The sequence below is a fragment of the Macrobrachium nipponense genome, chromosome 18 (assembly GCF_015104395.2).
Source record: "Macrobrachium nipponense isolate FS-2020 chromosome 18, ASM1510439v2, whole genome shotgun sequence".
Classification (NCBI taxonomy): Eukaryota; Metazoa; Arthropoda; class Malacostraca; order Decapoda; family Palaemonidae; genus Macrobrachium; species Macrobrachium nipponense.
Window position 1 is genome coordinate 85063186 of NC_087211.1, and position 14952 is coordinate 85078137.

Below are 14952 nucleotides of genomic sequence, written 5' to 3' on the forward strand. Positions count from 1 at the left end.
TAGGCTTTTCATCTTCATTGTTCTTCGGAAGCGACTGAACTCTGGCTTCCATAATATTGACCTCCTTCTTCAGACCTTGAGTCTCCTGCATCTCACGACCGGGATTTTTCTCTGGATTACGATTTCTTGCGAGAACAGAGACTGGTTCTCGCAGTGAGGCTCGTAATCTCTCCTCGTGTTCTGTGGCCGCCTGGGTCAGCTTCTTTCTCTCTGCTTCGTGGGCTTTTACTTTCTGCTCGAGGTAGCCACAGTAGAAATCGTTGTCTTCAGCCTGTTTTTGCAGTTCCTCCGCTTTTTCCCGGTTCTGCTCACATTCTTTCTCTCTGCATGCGAGTTCTTCATGCAGATTTTCTGCTTCCTTTTCCTTCTGTGTTAATGCTTTCTGCAACTCTTCTATTTGCTGCCTCAGGTGTTCATTCACCTCTTCAGCAGAGTCGCATTCTTTACGAATCCCTTCAGCGTTATGCTTCTCTTCCATTAACTGGTCCAGCAAATCTTCATTTGTCGTGATCAGAGCCGCTTCGTTCAAATTCAAGTCTTCGATCTCTTCCAGGAGGAAAATGTTCTCCTCCCGAGCATCCATCCAGTCTTCCTTTAGGAGAGAGATCATCTCGGTGGCGTAGAAAAGGTCGTCTTCAGCGTCCATCCGGGCAGTTGCAGCAGCATCTTGAGCAATCTGGAGAGCCTTCTGGCCTCCAATGCACTGATGAGCGCGGCCAAGAATTCCTCCCAGAACAAGAGATGCTGCGTTGTTACCAATAAACAATCCGAGGATTCGGATTCCATTTACAATAGGTTGTACCACTGATCCAGTAGGGATCAGAGCCATTGCGTTTTTCACAAAGTTAAATTTACCAAGGGCAAACATGGTTGACTTTCTTCCCACCCGATCAAAACGTCAGAATTGGAAAATGCTACTGGAGCTCCAGGGATTCCGCAGAACCTCATTTCGGCTTCGATGCGTTTTTTTTCAGATTCCTGGCGGAGCCTCCTTTCGGAAGGACTTGGAGCGACTGAAGGCTCCTCTTGAAGACTTCGGCGGCTTCAGCAGAAACCATGCAAAGGGAGACGACTTGAAAGGTAAGTCAATAAATAATGTCTCCGTCGGGAGAGGAACTGAAAAGTCAGCTAGAAAGTTTTATACTATTTCAGTCACAGATGATTATAAAAGAAAAAATTTATTTTAAAGATTTAAGAATGAAAGAAAAAAAGGGGCTTTTAAGCTTATTTGATGAGGGAAGCGTAAAATTCTTGAGTTCAAGCACATACATACATACATACATATACCATAGTCATATACATATACATATATGTGTGTATATATTATATATATATATATATATATATACATATATATATATATATATATATATATATATATATATATATATATATATATATATATATATGCAACCATGAGAGAGAGAGAGAGAGAGAGAGAGAGAGAGAGAGAGAGAAAGAGAGATTAGGATGCAGTTTCATCGAATTATAAAGTCATTTATTTATTTATTCATATAAGTATAGTCAGCAACACCTTCAAAAAGGGGTTGGATTTTTAAGCTCATCCCCCCCCCCCCAACTCACCCATACCCTAACCCCATATTTTCGAAAAGCGATTTTAACAGCATGTTTTAACAGCACTTTCAAACAGCGTTTTAACAGCATTTACAACAGCGTTGTAACAGCACTTCCAAGACCGTTTTAACAGCACTTCCAACATTTTTACCAGCATTTTTTAACAACACTTCCAATATTTTTAACATCATCTTTTAACAGCACCTTCAAACAGCGCTTTTGACAGAATCTTTTAATGGCACCTTCAAACAGCGTTTTTACAGCATCTTTTAACAGCACCTTCAAACATAATTTTAATAGCACGTTCAATGGTATTTTTAACAGCAGTTATTAACAGCACTTTCAAACAGGATTATTTAACGTACCTTCAAACAGCAGTTTTAACAGCATCTTTTAACAGCAAAATCAAACATCATTTTAACAACACTTTTCAACAGCGTTTAAAAGCATCTTTTATTAGCACTTTCAATAGCATCTTTAACAGCAGTTTTTAACAGCACCTTCAAAGAGCGTTTTAACAGCATCTTTTAACAGCACTTTCAATGGCATTTTTAACAGCACCTTCAAACAGCGTTTTAACAGCATCTATTAACAGCACTTTCAATGGCCTTTTTAACAGCAAGCACCTTCAAACAAGATCATTTAACATCACCTTCAAACAGCGGTTTTAACTGCATCTTTTAACAGCACCTTCAAACAGCGTTTTAACAGCATCTTTTAACAGTTCTTTCAATGGCCTTTTTAACAGCACCTTCAAACAAGATCATTTAACATCACCTTCAAACACCGGTTTTAACTGCATCTTTTAACATCACCTTCAAACAGCGTTTTAACAGCATCTTTTAACAGCACTTTCAATATCCTTTTTAACAGCACCTTCAAACTAGATCATTTAACATCACCTTCAAACAGCGGTTTTAACTGCATCTTTTAACAGCACCTTCAAACAGCGTTTTAACAGAATCTTCTAACAGCACTTTCAATGGCATTTTTAACAGCACCTTCAAACAAGATCATTTAACATCACCTTCAAACAGCGGTTTTAACTGCATCTTTTAACAGCACCTTCAAACAGCGTTTTAACAGCATCACAGCACTTTTCAAATAGCCTTTTTAACAGCACCTTCAAACAAGATCATTTAACATCACCTTCAAACAGCAGTTTTAACTGCATATTTTATCAGCACCTTCAAACAGCGTTTTAACAGCATCTTTTAACAGCACTTTCAATGGCCTTTTTTTAACAGCACCTTCAAACAGCGGTTTTAACTGCATCTTTTAAAAGCACCCTCAAACAGCGTTTTAACAGCATCTTTTAACAGCACTTTCAATGGCATTTTTAACAGCACCTTCAAACAAGATCATTTAACATCACCTTCAAACAGCGGTTTTAACTGCATCTTTTAACAGCACCTTCAAACAGCGTTTTAACAGCATCTTTTAACAGCACTTTCAATGGCCTTTTTATCAGCAGTTTTTTAACAGCACCTCCAAACAGCGTTTTAACAGCATCTTTTAACAGCACTTTCAATAGCATTTTTAACTGCACCTTCAAACAAGATCATTTAACATCACCTTCAAACGACGGTTTTAACTGCATCTTTTAACAGCACCTTCAAACAGTGTTTTAACAGCATCTTTTAACAGCACCTTCAAACAGCGTTTTAACAGCATCTTCTAACAGCATCTTCTAACAGCACTTTCAATGTCATTTTTAACAGCACCTTCAAACAAGATCATTTAACATCACCTTCAAACAGCGGTTTTAACTGCATCTTTTAACAGCACCTTCAAACAGCGTTTTAACAGCATCAGTTAACAGCACTTTCAATGGCATTTTTAACAGCAGTTTTTTAACAGCACCTCCAAACAGCGTTTTAACAGCATCTTTTAACAGCACTTTCAATAGCATTTTTAACTGCACCTTCAAACAAGATCATTTAACATTACCTTCAAACAACGGTTTTAACTGCATTTTTTAACAGCACCTTCAAACAGCGTTTTAACAGCATGTTCTAACAGCACCTTCAAACAGCGTTTTAACAGTATCTTCTAACAGCACTTTCAATGTAATTTTTAACAGCACCTTCAAACAATATCATTTAACATCACTTTCAAACAGCCGTTTTAACAGCATCTTTTAACAGCACTTTCAATGGCCTTTTTAACAGCACCTTCAAACTAGATCATTTAACATCACCTTCAAACAGCGGTTTTAACTGCATCTTTTAACAGCACCTTCAAACAGCGTTTTAACAGCATCTTCTAACAGCACTTTCAATGGCATTTTTAACAGCACCTTCAAACAAGATCATTTAACATCACCTTCAAACAGCGGTTTTAACTGCATCTTTTAACAGCACCTTCAAACAGCGTTTTAACAGCATCTTTTAACAGCACTTTCAATGGCCTTTTTAACAGCACCTTCAACCAAGCTCATTTAACATCACCTTCAAACAGCAGTTTTAACTGCATATTTTATCAGCACCTTCAAACAGCGTTTTAACAGCATCTTTTAACAGCACTTTCAATGCCCTTTTTTAACAGCACCTTCAAACAGCGGTTTTAACTGCATCTTTTAAAAGCACCCTCAAACAGCGTTTTAACAGCATCTTTTAACAGCACTTTCAATGGCATTTTTAACAGCACCTTCAAACAAGATCATTTAACATCACCTTCAAACAACGGTTTTAACTGCATCTTTTAACAGCACCTTCAAACAGTGTTTTAACAGCATCTTTTAACAGCACCTTCAAACAGCGTTTTAACAGCATCTTCTAACAGCACTTTCAATGTCATTTTTAACAGCACCTTCAAACAAGATCATTTAACATCACCTTCAAACAGTGGTTTTAACTGCATCTTTTAACGCACTTTCAAATGGCCTTGGAACAGCACCTTCAACAAGAGTCATTTCACATCACCTTCAAACACGGTTTTAACTGCATCTTTAAACCAGAAGCTTCAAAACAGCGTTTTAACAGCATCTTTTAACAGCACTTTCAATGGCATTTTTAACAGCACCTTCAAACAGCGTTTTAACAGCATCTTCTAACAGTCTTTCAATGGCATTTTTAACAGCACCTTCAAACTAGATCATTTAACATCACCTTCAAACAACGGTTTTAACTGCATCTTTTAACATCACCTTCAAACAGCGTTTTAACAGCATCAGTTAACAGCACTTTCAATTGCATTTTCAACAGCACCTTCAAACAAGATTATTTAACCCCACCTTCAAACAGCGCTTTTAACTGCATCTTTTAACAGCACCTTCAAACAGCGTTTTAACAGCATCTTTTAACAGCACTTTCAATGGCCTTTTTAACAGCACCTTCAAATAAGATCATTTAACATCACCTTCAAACAGCGGTTTTAACTGCATCTTTTAACAGCACCTTCAAACAGCGTTTTAACAGCATCTTTTAACAGCACTTTCAATGGCCTTTTTATCAGCACCTTCAAATAAGATCATTTAACATCACCTTCAAACAGCGGTTTTAACTGCATCTTTTAATAGCACCTTCAAACAGCGTTTTAACAGCATCTTTTAACAGCCCTTTCAATGGCCTTTTTAACAGCACCTTCAAATAAGATCATTTAACATCACCTTCAAACAGCGGTTTTAACTGCATCTTTTAACAGCACCTTCAAACAGCGTTTTAACAGCATCTTTTAACAGCACTCATGCCTTTTTAACAGCACCTTCAAATAAGATCATTTTAACATCACCTTCAACAGCGGTTTTAACTTGCATCTTTTAACAGCACCTTCAAACAGCGTTTTGTAACAGCATCTTTTAACAGCACCTCAAAACAGCGTAACTGCATCTTTTAACAGCACCTTCAAACAGCGTTTTAACAGCATCTTTTAACAGCACCTTCAAACAGCGTTTTAACTGCATCTTTTAACAGCACCTTCAAACAGCAGAGAGAAACTCTGAACAAGAGAAATTTCTGCTGATTCGTTTTTGTGATGACGCCATCCTTCCATCCATCCATTTACAATGTCTTGTCATCATAATAGGTAAAGTGGGATTTGTGGTTGATTCCAACCAGGGAAAAACCTTCAACCACAAGAGGACCTCTATGGTTACGATAATAATAACATTGATAATAAAATATTAACAAATAAGGGGATCTTTTTGTCTGGAAGCCTTAAGATCCTACAACTACGGTTTGGAAGGGGGTCCTTGTAGGGGGGATCGTTTTATTGTTGGGGGGGGTGGGTTGGAGCACGCGTTCACTAACCTCCCCATACCCCTCTTCACCTCACGCGAATATTCCCACACCACCCCTTCCCTCCCCTCACCTCCCCCCATAGGAAGAAGCTATAGTATTCTATACGATTACCCAAACGACAACCGCTTCTTTTTTCTTTTAGTAACTATTGTTTTTTTTTTTTTACGCTATCTAGAGAGTGTGTGTGTGTGTGTCCTGAGGATCCTCCTCCTTCTCTCTCTCATTAATCTATTAAAGATTGGTTTGTCGTTTTCACTGATGTAGGAAAAAGACCCATTTTTTATTCTTCGTGGTCATCAGACTTTCTGTCTTTCGATCTTAGCAACGATTTTAGGCGCCTTTTGACGTTCCTCCTCCTCGTCTCCTCCTCCTCCTCCTCCTCCTTTCCCTGAAGAATCGCCATCGGTTGTTCATTCACTCCACAGAATCAGTCTCTCAGAGTCCCTGAAGAAAGAATTACTTCCGTGTCCTATCTAAAGGGGGATTAGTCGTGGAAAGCGACGCAACAGAAAAACGGGAGCATTTCGGTATTATTAGCCTTTAGGGGATTTACTTTCTAGCCTCCCACCTGCCCCTTCTTGGGAGGCTTTTTTTTATTTTTTTTATCTTTTTTAAAAATTGAAATCATCTCCTGGCTCACTGGGGCCTGTGCGAGGCTAGTTCCCACCATAGGGTGACTGGCACGGTACCTGTGTGGGGCTAGAATGACCTTAGGGTGGCTCAAAATAGACCTATGCTGGAAAGAGAGAGAGAAAGAGAGTCGATCTTATTTAGGCAATTTGACTGACTTTCTAATCGTCCTCCATTTCGTCTCCGGTTCCACACGGGAAAGAAAGCAAACACGAAATACTCAGTTGTTCCACTCGCGTCGTTTATTGGAGGAGTTTTTGTTCAAATCAATATACAGACATTATTTTGATTATTTATATCTATTACTTACAGTGCCAAGTCATAGTGTCCAAACAATCAAATGCTGTTCATGATTCAGAAAGCTGTTCAACTTTGCACTAGTACAGATCGGGGAGGAGAGAGAGAGAGAGAGAGAGAGAGAGAGAGAGAGAGAGAGAGAGAGAGAGTTACAAGGCGTTACAAGGATTAGGATGTCTCAAAGACTTGTTAACAGTCCATCCGAGAAGACATCGTGAGCTCATTTATCTGTAGGAGCAGATTTTACTGTTGATTCAGTGTCCTAATGATTTTGTGTATCTTCCTTTTAAACTCTTCCACACTGTTGCTGTTTACAACTTCTGGTGGCAGTTTATTCCACGTGTCATATATCTTGTATGTAAAGAAGTTCCCACAATGGGATGTGTTGTATCTCTTCAGTTCTAGTTTCCATCCATTATTTCTTGTCTGGTTTTCGTTTAATGTAAATAGGTTACTGTCTACTTTTGTAATGGATTTCAGTATTTTAAATGTTTCTATTAGTTGTCCTTGCAATCGTCGTGTTTCTAAGCCATACATGTTCAGGCTCTCTAGTCGTCTTCGGTAACCTTTTTACCTGATGGATGGAATTAACTTTGTGGCTCTTGCTTGTACTCCTTCTAATCTATTTATGTCGTTTCTTGGAGTTGGTGACCAAACTGTACTGTATATTCTAATAGATGGGGTCTAACTATTGGTGTGTAGAGCTGCAGCACCGTTTCCTTATTTCTGTATTTGAACTGCTTCTTTATGTATCCCACTAGTTTCTGTGCCTTCTTTTCAGCTTTTATGTACTGCTTTGTAGATTTTAAGTCCTTGGTAATACTGACTCCAAGGTTCTCCTCTTGTTCTACTCTACTTATGTCATTTGAGAGAAGAAGAAGAAGGCATCGTCACAGGATCCCGTGTTTACATTCGCTCTGTACTTTAGCCTTTCTTTGTTGTTTTATGAGATACAGTACTAAAACAACACGGATTCGTTTCCAAGCTTTTTAAGGAGAAAGGACTCCATTGGTTTACAATTCCTGGGAGGTTATATGTCCATCGGAAATGTATGTACTGTGTTATTCAGAGAATTGAAACTTGATATTGCTGACATCTTGGGTGTACAGAATGTGAGCAGGAATAAAGTAGTAGTTAAGTTCAGCTCAGAGAACAAATTCTTGGAAATAGCAAGACAATTTGAGGATAAGCAGATCAAGATAAGTGAGGTAGATAGTGTGAAAGTTGTGAATATAAGTACCTCGTATACATATGTATCGATAAGGAATGCACCCTTTGAATTGTCTGATGAATTGATAATAAACATTATGAGCAAGTATGGAAAAGTGGATTCAATAAGAAGCAAACGCCTGCTGAATGGGATACGGACAATAAAGATGAAGATTAGAGATGAAATTCCTTCACCGATAAGCGTGTCTGGTTTTAACTTAAGTATATTATATAATGGGCAGAAAAGAACCTGTTACAGATGCGGACAAGAAGGCCATCTAGTGAAAGATTGTAACAACGATATTATGGAAGGAACTAGTATGTGGAATGAAAATGACTTTCCTGACATAAGCAGGCAAAGAAATTTTAATAAATCAGAGAAGGATAATGTTGATAACAGAGAACAAACAAGAGAAGGAAATAACATTGTGGGACAAGTTGTAAATGATAGCCAAAGAGGAATTGATATTAGTGAAGATGAAACCGATGTATAGTACACAAAAAGTGCGGCTAACAAAGGTCCAAGAGGAAATACTCAGGGAAACCAAGAAGGAAAAAAATAGATAAGGAAAAAGGATTAGAGGAGGGGAATGAAGATTATCGAATGAGTGAAGACAGTGGCGACGAGATATGTGCTCCTTTGCAGTTATCTCCTGATGAAATAGTGCAAGTAGAAACAGAAGGAGAAGAAGTGCACAATGAAGAAATTATAAACGGAAGAAAGGTGGAATACGAAGACATGCAAATCGTAACCTAAGAAATAGTCAACAGTGAAGAAGACGAGCAGATGTCAGCGGAAAAAGAAGTTCATAAAGAAGAAAAGGGTGAGGGTGAAAATGGCATGGATGTTGAGTCTATGAGGAATACTAAAATTCCTGAGGAAACCTTAATAGGGAGTGGAAAGAAAGGCAGCAATACAACTAAAGAAAATAGTAATAAGAATAGAAACGGAGATAAATGTCAAATACTAGTACGACAAAAATGGCAAGCTACTGTTAACGACAGTTCAGGTGTAAAAATTACCATTAAAAAGGACAATGGACAGAAAAACTTAAAAGTATGGAATAATAGCGAAGGAGAATGTTTTGTTTTTTCTGAGTTGTCAAACCCCTTAAATGAAAGCCAGGATATGTTTGTTGATAATGTAGTAGATCATGGTCTACTTAGTGATCAGAATTCTGGTAAACACAAACATGAGGATGATGATAATAGTAATGGTAAAAATAAATGTTCTAAACTGGCTAAAATAGGTAAATAATTAGTATGTATTTATTTTAACATATCCTTAAAAATAGCTTTAGTCACTGCTTCATTAAATATTTGTGGTTTAAATGAGCTTGATAAGCAGTTGAAAGTAAAGATGTTAGTTGATCAATATAAAATTGAAGTATTATACTTTCAAGAACATAATATTAGAGATGTGAATAGGATCAAATATTTAGAGGACTACTTTGAGGTTGTAATGAATATGCCTACTAGCTTTAAAGGTGGTGCGTGTTTTCTGTTTAATAAAAAGTCAAATATTTCGGTTATTAACAGTGAAAAGGATAACACTGGAAACATATTTACAAGGATACGGTATAATGATATAAACCTCTCCTTATTGAATGTATACGCACCATCAGGCTCAAGTAAAAAGAGAGAGAGGGAGAACTTGTTCTCTGTGGATATTTTGTATTATTTAAGGAACAACATATCAAATTTGATTTTTGCTGGTGACTTTAATTGCGTACTTTCGGGTAGAGATGTTAGTACAGGTAATGAGAGGCTTGTATCAAAAGGTCTTAAATCTTTAGTATAGCATTTGGGATTGAAAGACGCTTGGTTTTCATAGAACAATATTCCCGAATATACTATGTACATTCTAGGTAATTATGCTTCAAGAATTGACCTTGTGTATGTGACTGATTTGTATAGTAATATTAATAATTGCAAAAATATTCCATTATCTTTAACAGACCATAATATGATATTAACTGAATTTCTGCTTAATAATCGTTGTAAAATAGGTAGAGGAATATGGAAGTAAAATGTTTCATTATTGGGGAGGGACGACTTCATGGAGAAATTTGCAAGATTATGGCACTTTTTAAAAAAGGAAAGAATTAAATACTCTATCATTATGGAATGGTGGGATACATTTGTGAAACCAAAATTAAAAGAGTTTTTCATAAGACTGTCTAAACAAGCTATACAAGAGAAGTATGGCACTCTAAAACTTTTGCCAAATTATCTTGAATACTTATCAAGTAAAGCCTCTGTAGGTTAAAATAAATTTGAAGAGATGAAGGCTATAAAAGATAGAATGGAATCAATAAAAGATGTATAAAGATTAGGTTAAGGACTGAAGAGAGAATAAAAGGAGAGAGATTATCTGCACATTTATTAGGTAAAGAGAAACTCAGAGGGAAGCGAAATAGTATTAGGCAACTGAGGTTAGAAAGCGGTGTGACGCTCGGTAACACAGAGGCGATAGTCTGTCATGTAAAGGATCACTATGAAAAACTGTTCACAAAGATAAATGATGAACAGCTACAAGATAGTTTCCTTAATTGTATAGGGAGCACAATAACTGATGAGGACAATGAAATGTTATGTAGAAAGGTCTGTCGATGAGGTATTAAATACGTTAAAGATGATGAATAAAGGCGGAACTCCCGGTCAAGATGGTCTTCCTCTGGAATTCTATTTAAAGACATGGAATGTAATTAAGTCAGAGTTCTCTGAAATGATTAAGTTTGCGATAAATTTAGACATAGAATTAGGAAAAAGCCAAAATAAGGTATCTTGAAATTAATACCTACAAGTGGTGATTTATTGTGTTTAAAAGACTGGAGACCTATTTCTTTACTGAATACGGATTAAAAATGCATGGCAAAAATTTTGGCTAATAGATTAAAAAGTGTTCTTCATAAAGATTTATCACGAGAACAGTTTTGTTCGGGTAAGGGAAGACCAATAGTGAAATGTAATACTCTAATTAGGGATGTAACTTATTATGCAAATGAAAATAATTTGGATTGTGCTCTAGTTAACCTGGATTGGAGTAAGGCTTTTGATAAAGTTAATTTGAGTTTCATGTTTAAAACACTGACACGGATAGGTTTTAGTGAGTTGTTTACCATGAAAATTAGAATGTTATATACTGGATGCTTAAGTGCAGTTTGTGTAAATGGGATTGTTAGCGGCTTTTTTCCTGTTGAGAGATCCATAAGGCAAGGATGTCCTATGTCAATGATAGCATATATATTGTTTCAAGAATCTTTATACAGAACAATTAAACAAAGCAATGAAATTGTGCCAGTGAACCTCCCTAATGGTTCCAGTGCTCTGTTGTAGGTTTTGCTGATGACAGCTCAGTTTTTGTTAGTAAAGAAAGAAGTATTAAAGTAGTTTTTAGTATTATAAAGCAATTTGAGCTAGCTACTGGTGCAGAACTAAATACAGATAAGACTTGTGTCATGGGTTTAGGTAATTGGAAGGACAAAAATGTATGGCCACTTGATTGGATACAACAGAAAAATAAGTGTATGGTATTACTATGAGATTCAGGGCCTCTGTAACACGGTTTTTCCGCAATAACTTTTAATCTATGCATTTCATAGATATAACGCTTATTCAGAATACATATTATATCTACACATAAATTTTGACTGTATTCTGCATTACGTAGGTTGAGTAAATTTGGTACTTATAATGTAAAAGTGACGTTTTTTGAAGACGGGCCAACTTACTCAGAGAAAAGGTTTCGAACGCACTCGTTACGTAACTTATGACGGCATTTCTTCCCTCTTTCTCGATGGATGATTGGCTGTACGTAACGAAGGCTAAACCTCTGGCAACAATGACATACAAATTTAAATACAAGCAAAGCAGTACACCTTTATGAACTCTGGAACCTCTCCACTGATAATTGTCATAATGAACAAACCAACAAAATATGTTATTAAATACAAAAACACTTCGATTATTAGTCTTACTCCCAAAATAGGTTTCCTAAGAAATTACAGTCTACTCTATAGGTCACAAGCAGATTGACAATATGTAGGGAATAGCTGGTAATTTTCAAAAACATAGTAGACAAGCTTGATTTGAAAACTGCTATATCCAATGTCAAGCAATTTTTATTTATTGGCTATCTACCTATTTACTGAAAAAAAAAAAAACAGCCGGTACCGTATATTGGCTTTAAACCTCACCAATAATTATCCTCAGAATGATGACTTCATGAGGCTCCACCCACTTTCGCTTCGTTATAATTTAGGATAACACTGAAGGCTACCATGTTGGATTAGAAAATTTAACATCTGTCTATAAAAACTAATTTCTCGAGTAGTTGTAAGAAGTGCTAAATGATCCTCAAGGATCCCAGCAGTTGGCCTAAACGTTTAATTCATGTATATTACTGCTAAACTGTTGCGGCACTACTGCTACAGTAGTATTACTACGCTACCACTGATACCCCACCCACATCTATGTATCGTTCCGCCATTCATAAAGTCTTTGGGTTTCAGAGCCGATGGAGTTTCTGCCTGGTGGATGGGCGGGGCAACATTTCGTCAAAAGGCGTGTTTACCTTGCTTACGTAATGAATGTTTTTCGACTCTTGGCTCGTAATCATTGGCCATGGCGTCGGCTAGATCATTTTTACTCTATAAAAATTAAAACTATCGGGTTTAGGTTATTGATAATGCTGACAAAATTTGTGTGTGGTTGTAAAATATACATATGTCAACTTTCAGCTACATCCGATGCTTTGACAAGGAGCAAAGTCCAAAAAACCGTGTTACAGAGACCCTGAATATCATAGTAGGCATATTGATAACCAATGATACGAAATGGTAGATGAAAACTGGGATGCTTTAATCAATAAAGTTAAGGTAAAAATAAATATGCTTTCGACTCGATACTTGTCTTTATATCAAAAGGCTATTCTTGTAAATTATTTTATTTTAAGTAAAGTCTGATACATGTGTCATGTATTTCCATTAGGGAAAGAGAGAGCAAAAATGATAGAACAATCTGTTTTCCGGTATTTTTGGTGTGGAACTTACCAACCAAATAAAAGGGATTCCTTGTATCTGCCAAAAACAGGTGGTATTGGGGTTATTAATGTGTTTTATAAAGCAGCCGCTATTTTAACAAGTACATTCTTGAATATTATGTTATTTGATAGTTATGGACGAAAATTAGCTTTATATTACACATGTATTTGCATAAATTTGTTGTGGGTTGTAGAAGATTGCCTTAATATGTCTAATGTTGCTACTCCTTTTTATAATGTCATTATTGGTAATGTAAGGAAATTATTAAGAATGCCTAATTTTCCATACGTCAAAAGTAAGAATATTTATCAGTATTTGATGCCAACCCATAAGCCCATTGTAATTGAGAGATACCCGTTGCATAACTGGGGTAATATATGGAGTAACCTTGTATGCAAATTCGTTGATCCCTCTCAAAGAAGTATTATGTATAGATTTTTGTATGAATCTTTGGCTACTAAGGAAAGACTGAAGATATTAAATATTGCTGATAATAATTTTTGCAATAAATGTATTGAAAATGAAAATCATCTGTATATTGTCTGTTTTTGTAAATATGTTAAAAATATTTGGAAGTGGTTCCAGAATTTTATTGAAGAAGTTTGTGATATAAAAGTTCAGTATCCAATAAAAGTATTGATGTTGGATTTCGATTATAAAGAAAGGTAGAAGAAAAAAACTATAAGTATACTTATTATTGAGTATGCAAATTGTTTGTAGTACAGCAAAGAAGAGGTGTTACCAAGTCAAATAATTTCAATATTAAAATGTAAAATAAAGTACACAAAATGGGTAATATCAAATGCATATGAACTTGAAAAACATTTCACAAGTAAGTATGTGAATAATATTTGAATTCATATAATTAATGTACTTAATATGTAATATTATTGATATGATTATGAAAATTTTGTAAATAATTAATTGATAATTGTAATAAAAAAAAGTATTTCTGGGTAGCAAAGGAATTTCGCTTGATTTTCAATTTCTCCGAGAATAGGATCTATGGGGCTTGTTCCATATGAACAGGGTTCATCTTCCGAATAGTAACAACAACATATTGAACATATTTTCGCCTCAATTTCTCCGTGGATAGGATCTGTGGATACTTGGTGACAGGAATGGGACATATGCACATGTATGCAAACGCGTGCGAGAGCATGTTGAGCGCACCCCTTTTGCATTCCTACAGCTCAGTGTCTTTTATCAGAATCGAAAGGAAAGCTTACTAATCAATCTTAAATCAGCTGTTTGCAAGTTTGACAGCTCCAAGTCTCGGCCACACCCACCTGATATTTCATTAGTCTGGGATTTGAAGAAGAAATCCTGGATTCTCTCGATTCAGACCGGGATTAGGTTAGGATCAATTTAGTTGGCTTTTGCATCTCTCTCTCTCTCTCTCTCTCTCTCTCTCTCTCTCTCTCTCTCTCTCACCAAAGACACTTTCAGTGCGTCAAAATCTGAAACATTGCTTTGAGACAATATATTGCCTTTTTAACAAGTTTGGAATTTAGAGCGCAATAAATCGAGCTAGCGCAATAAATCGAGCTAGCTGGATCCTCCTTGCCCTATTGCCCGAGATCGTCAAAGGCTGTCAGAGGTGGTCTCTCTATGATGTTTTAATAATAATAAAAAAAAAATCAGTCCAGTTATCCACATCAGGTGTCATGTAGTACCACCTTTAGCATCTCACTACACTTATGATTAACGTTCTGCTATGGACCCCCACCACAAATTTGGAAAGTCAATTTTTAAAAACGTATACAAGTCAATTTTGAAGAATGACACTGTGGTCTTCCAGCTCCGAAGGACTTATCAGTCTGCAAACTATTTTTGAAAACTGCAAAATTCCAGATTCTGTGACGACAACACTCCTTCTTTCGAAGGACATTTCCACGCTAGCCAGTAGGGAACTCTAAAATCCTAATAATTAATGTTTATATGCCATGGGAAAA

The 14952-nt window shown here is 36.4% G+C and overlaps 1 protein-coding gene across 1 annotated transcript in view; it reads left to right on the forward strand.

Annotated features, from left to right (window-relative positions):
* Window positions 1-866: 866 nt before the first annotated feature.
* Window positions 867-14952, forward strand: part of LOC135196694 (nascent polypeptide-associated complex subunit alpha, muscle-specific form-like) — a 39824-nt gene continuing 25738 nt past the window's right edge. The window contains exon 1 of the mRNA XM_064223526.1: window positions 867-1080. Within this exon, the coding sequence (XP_064079596.1) occupies window positions 867-1080 (214 nt within the window). The remainder of the gene's footprint in view (window positions 1081-14952) is intronic.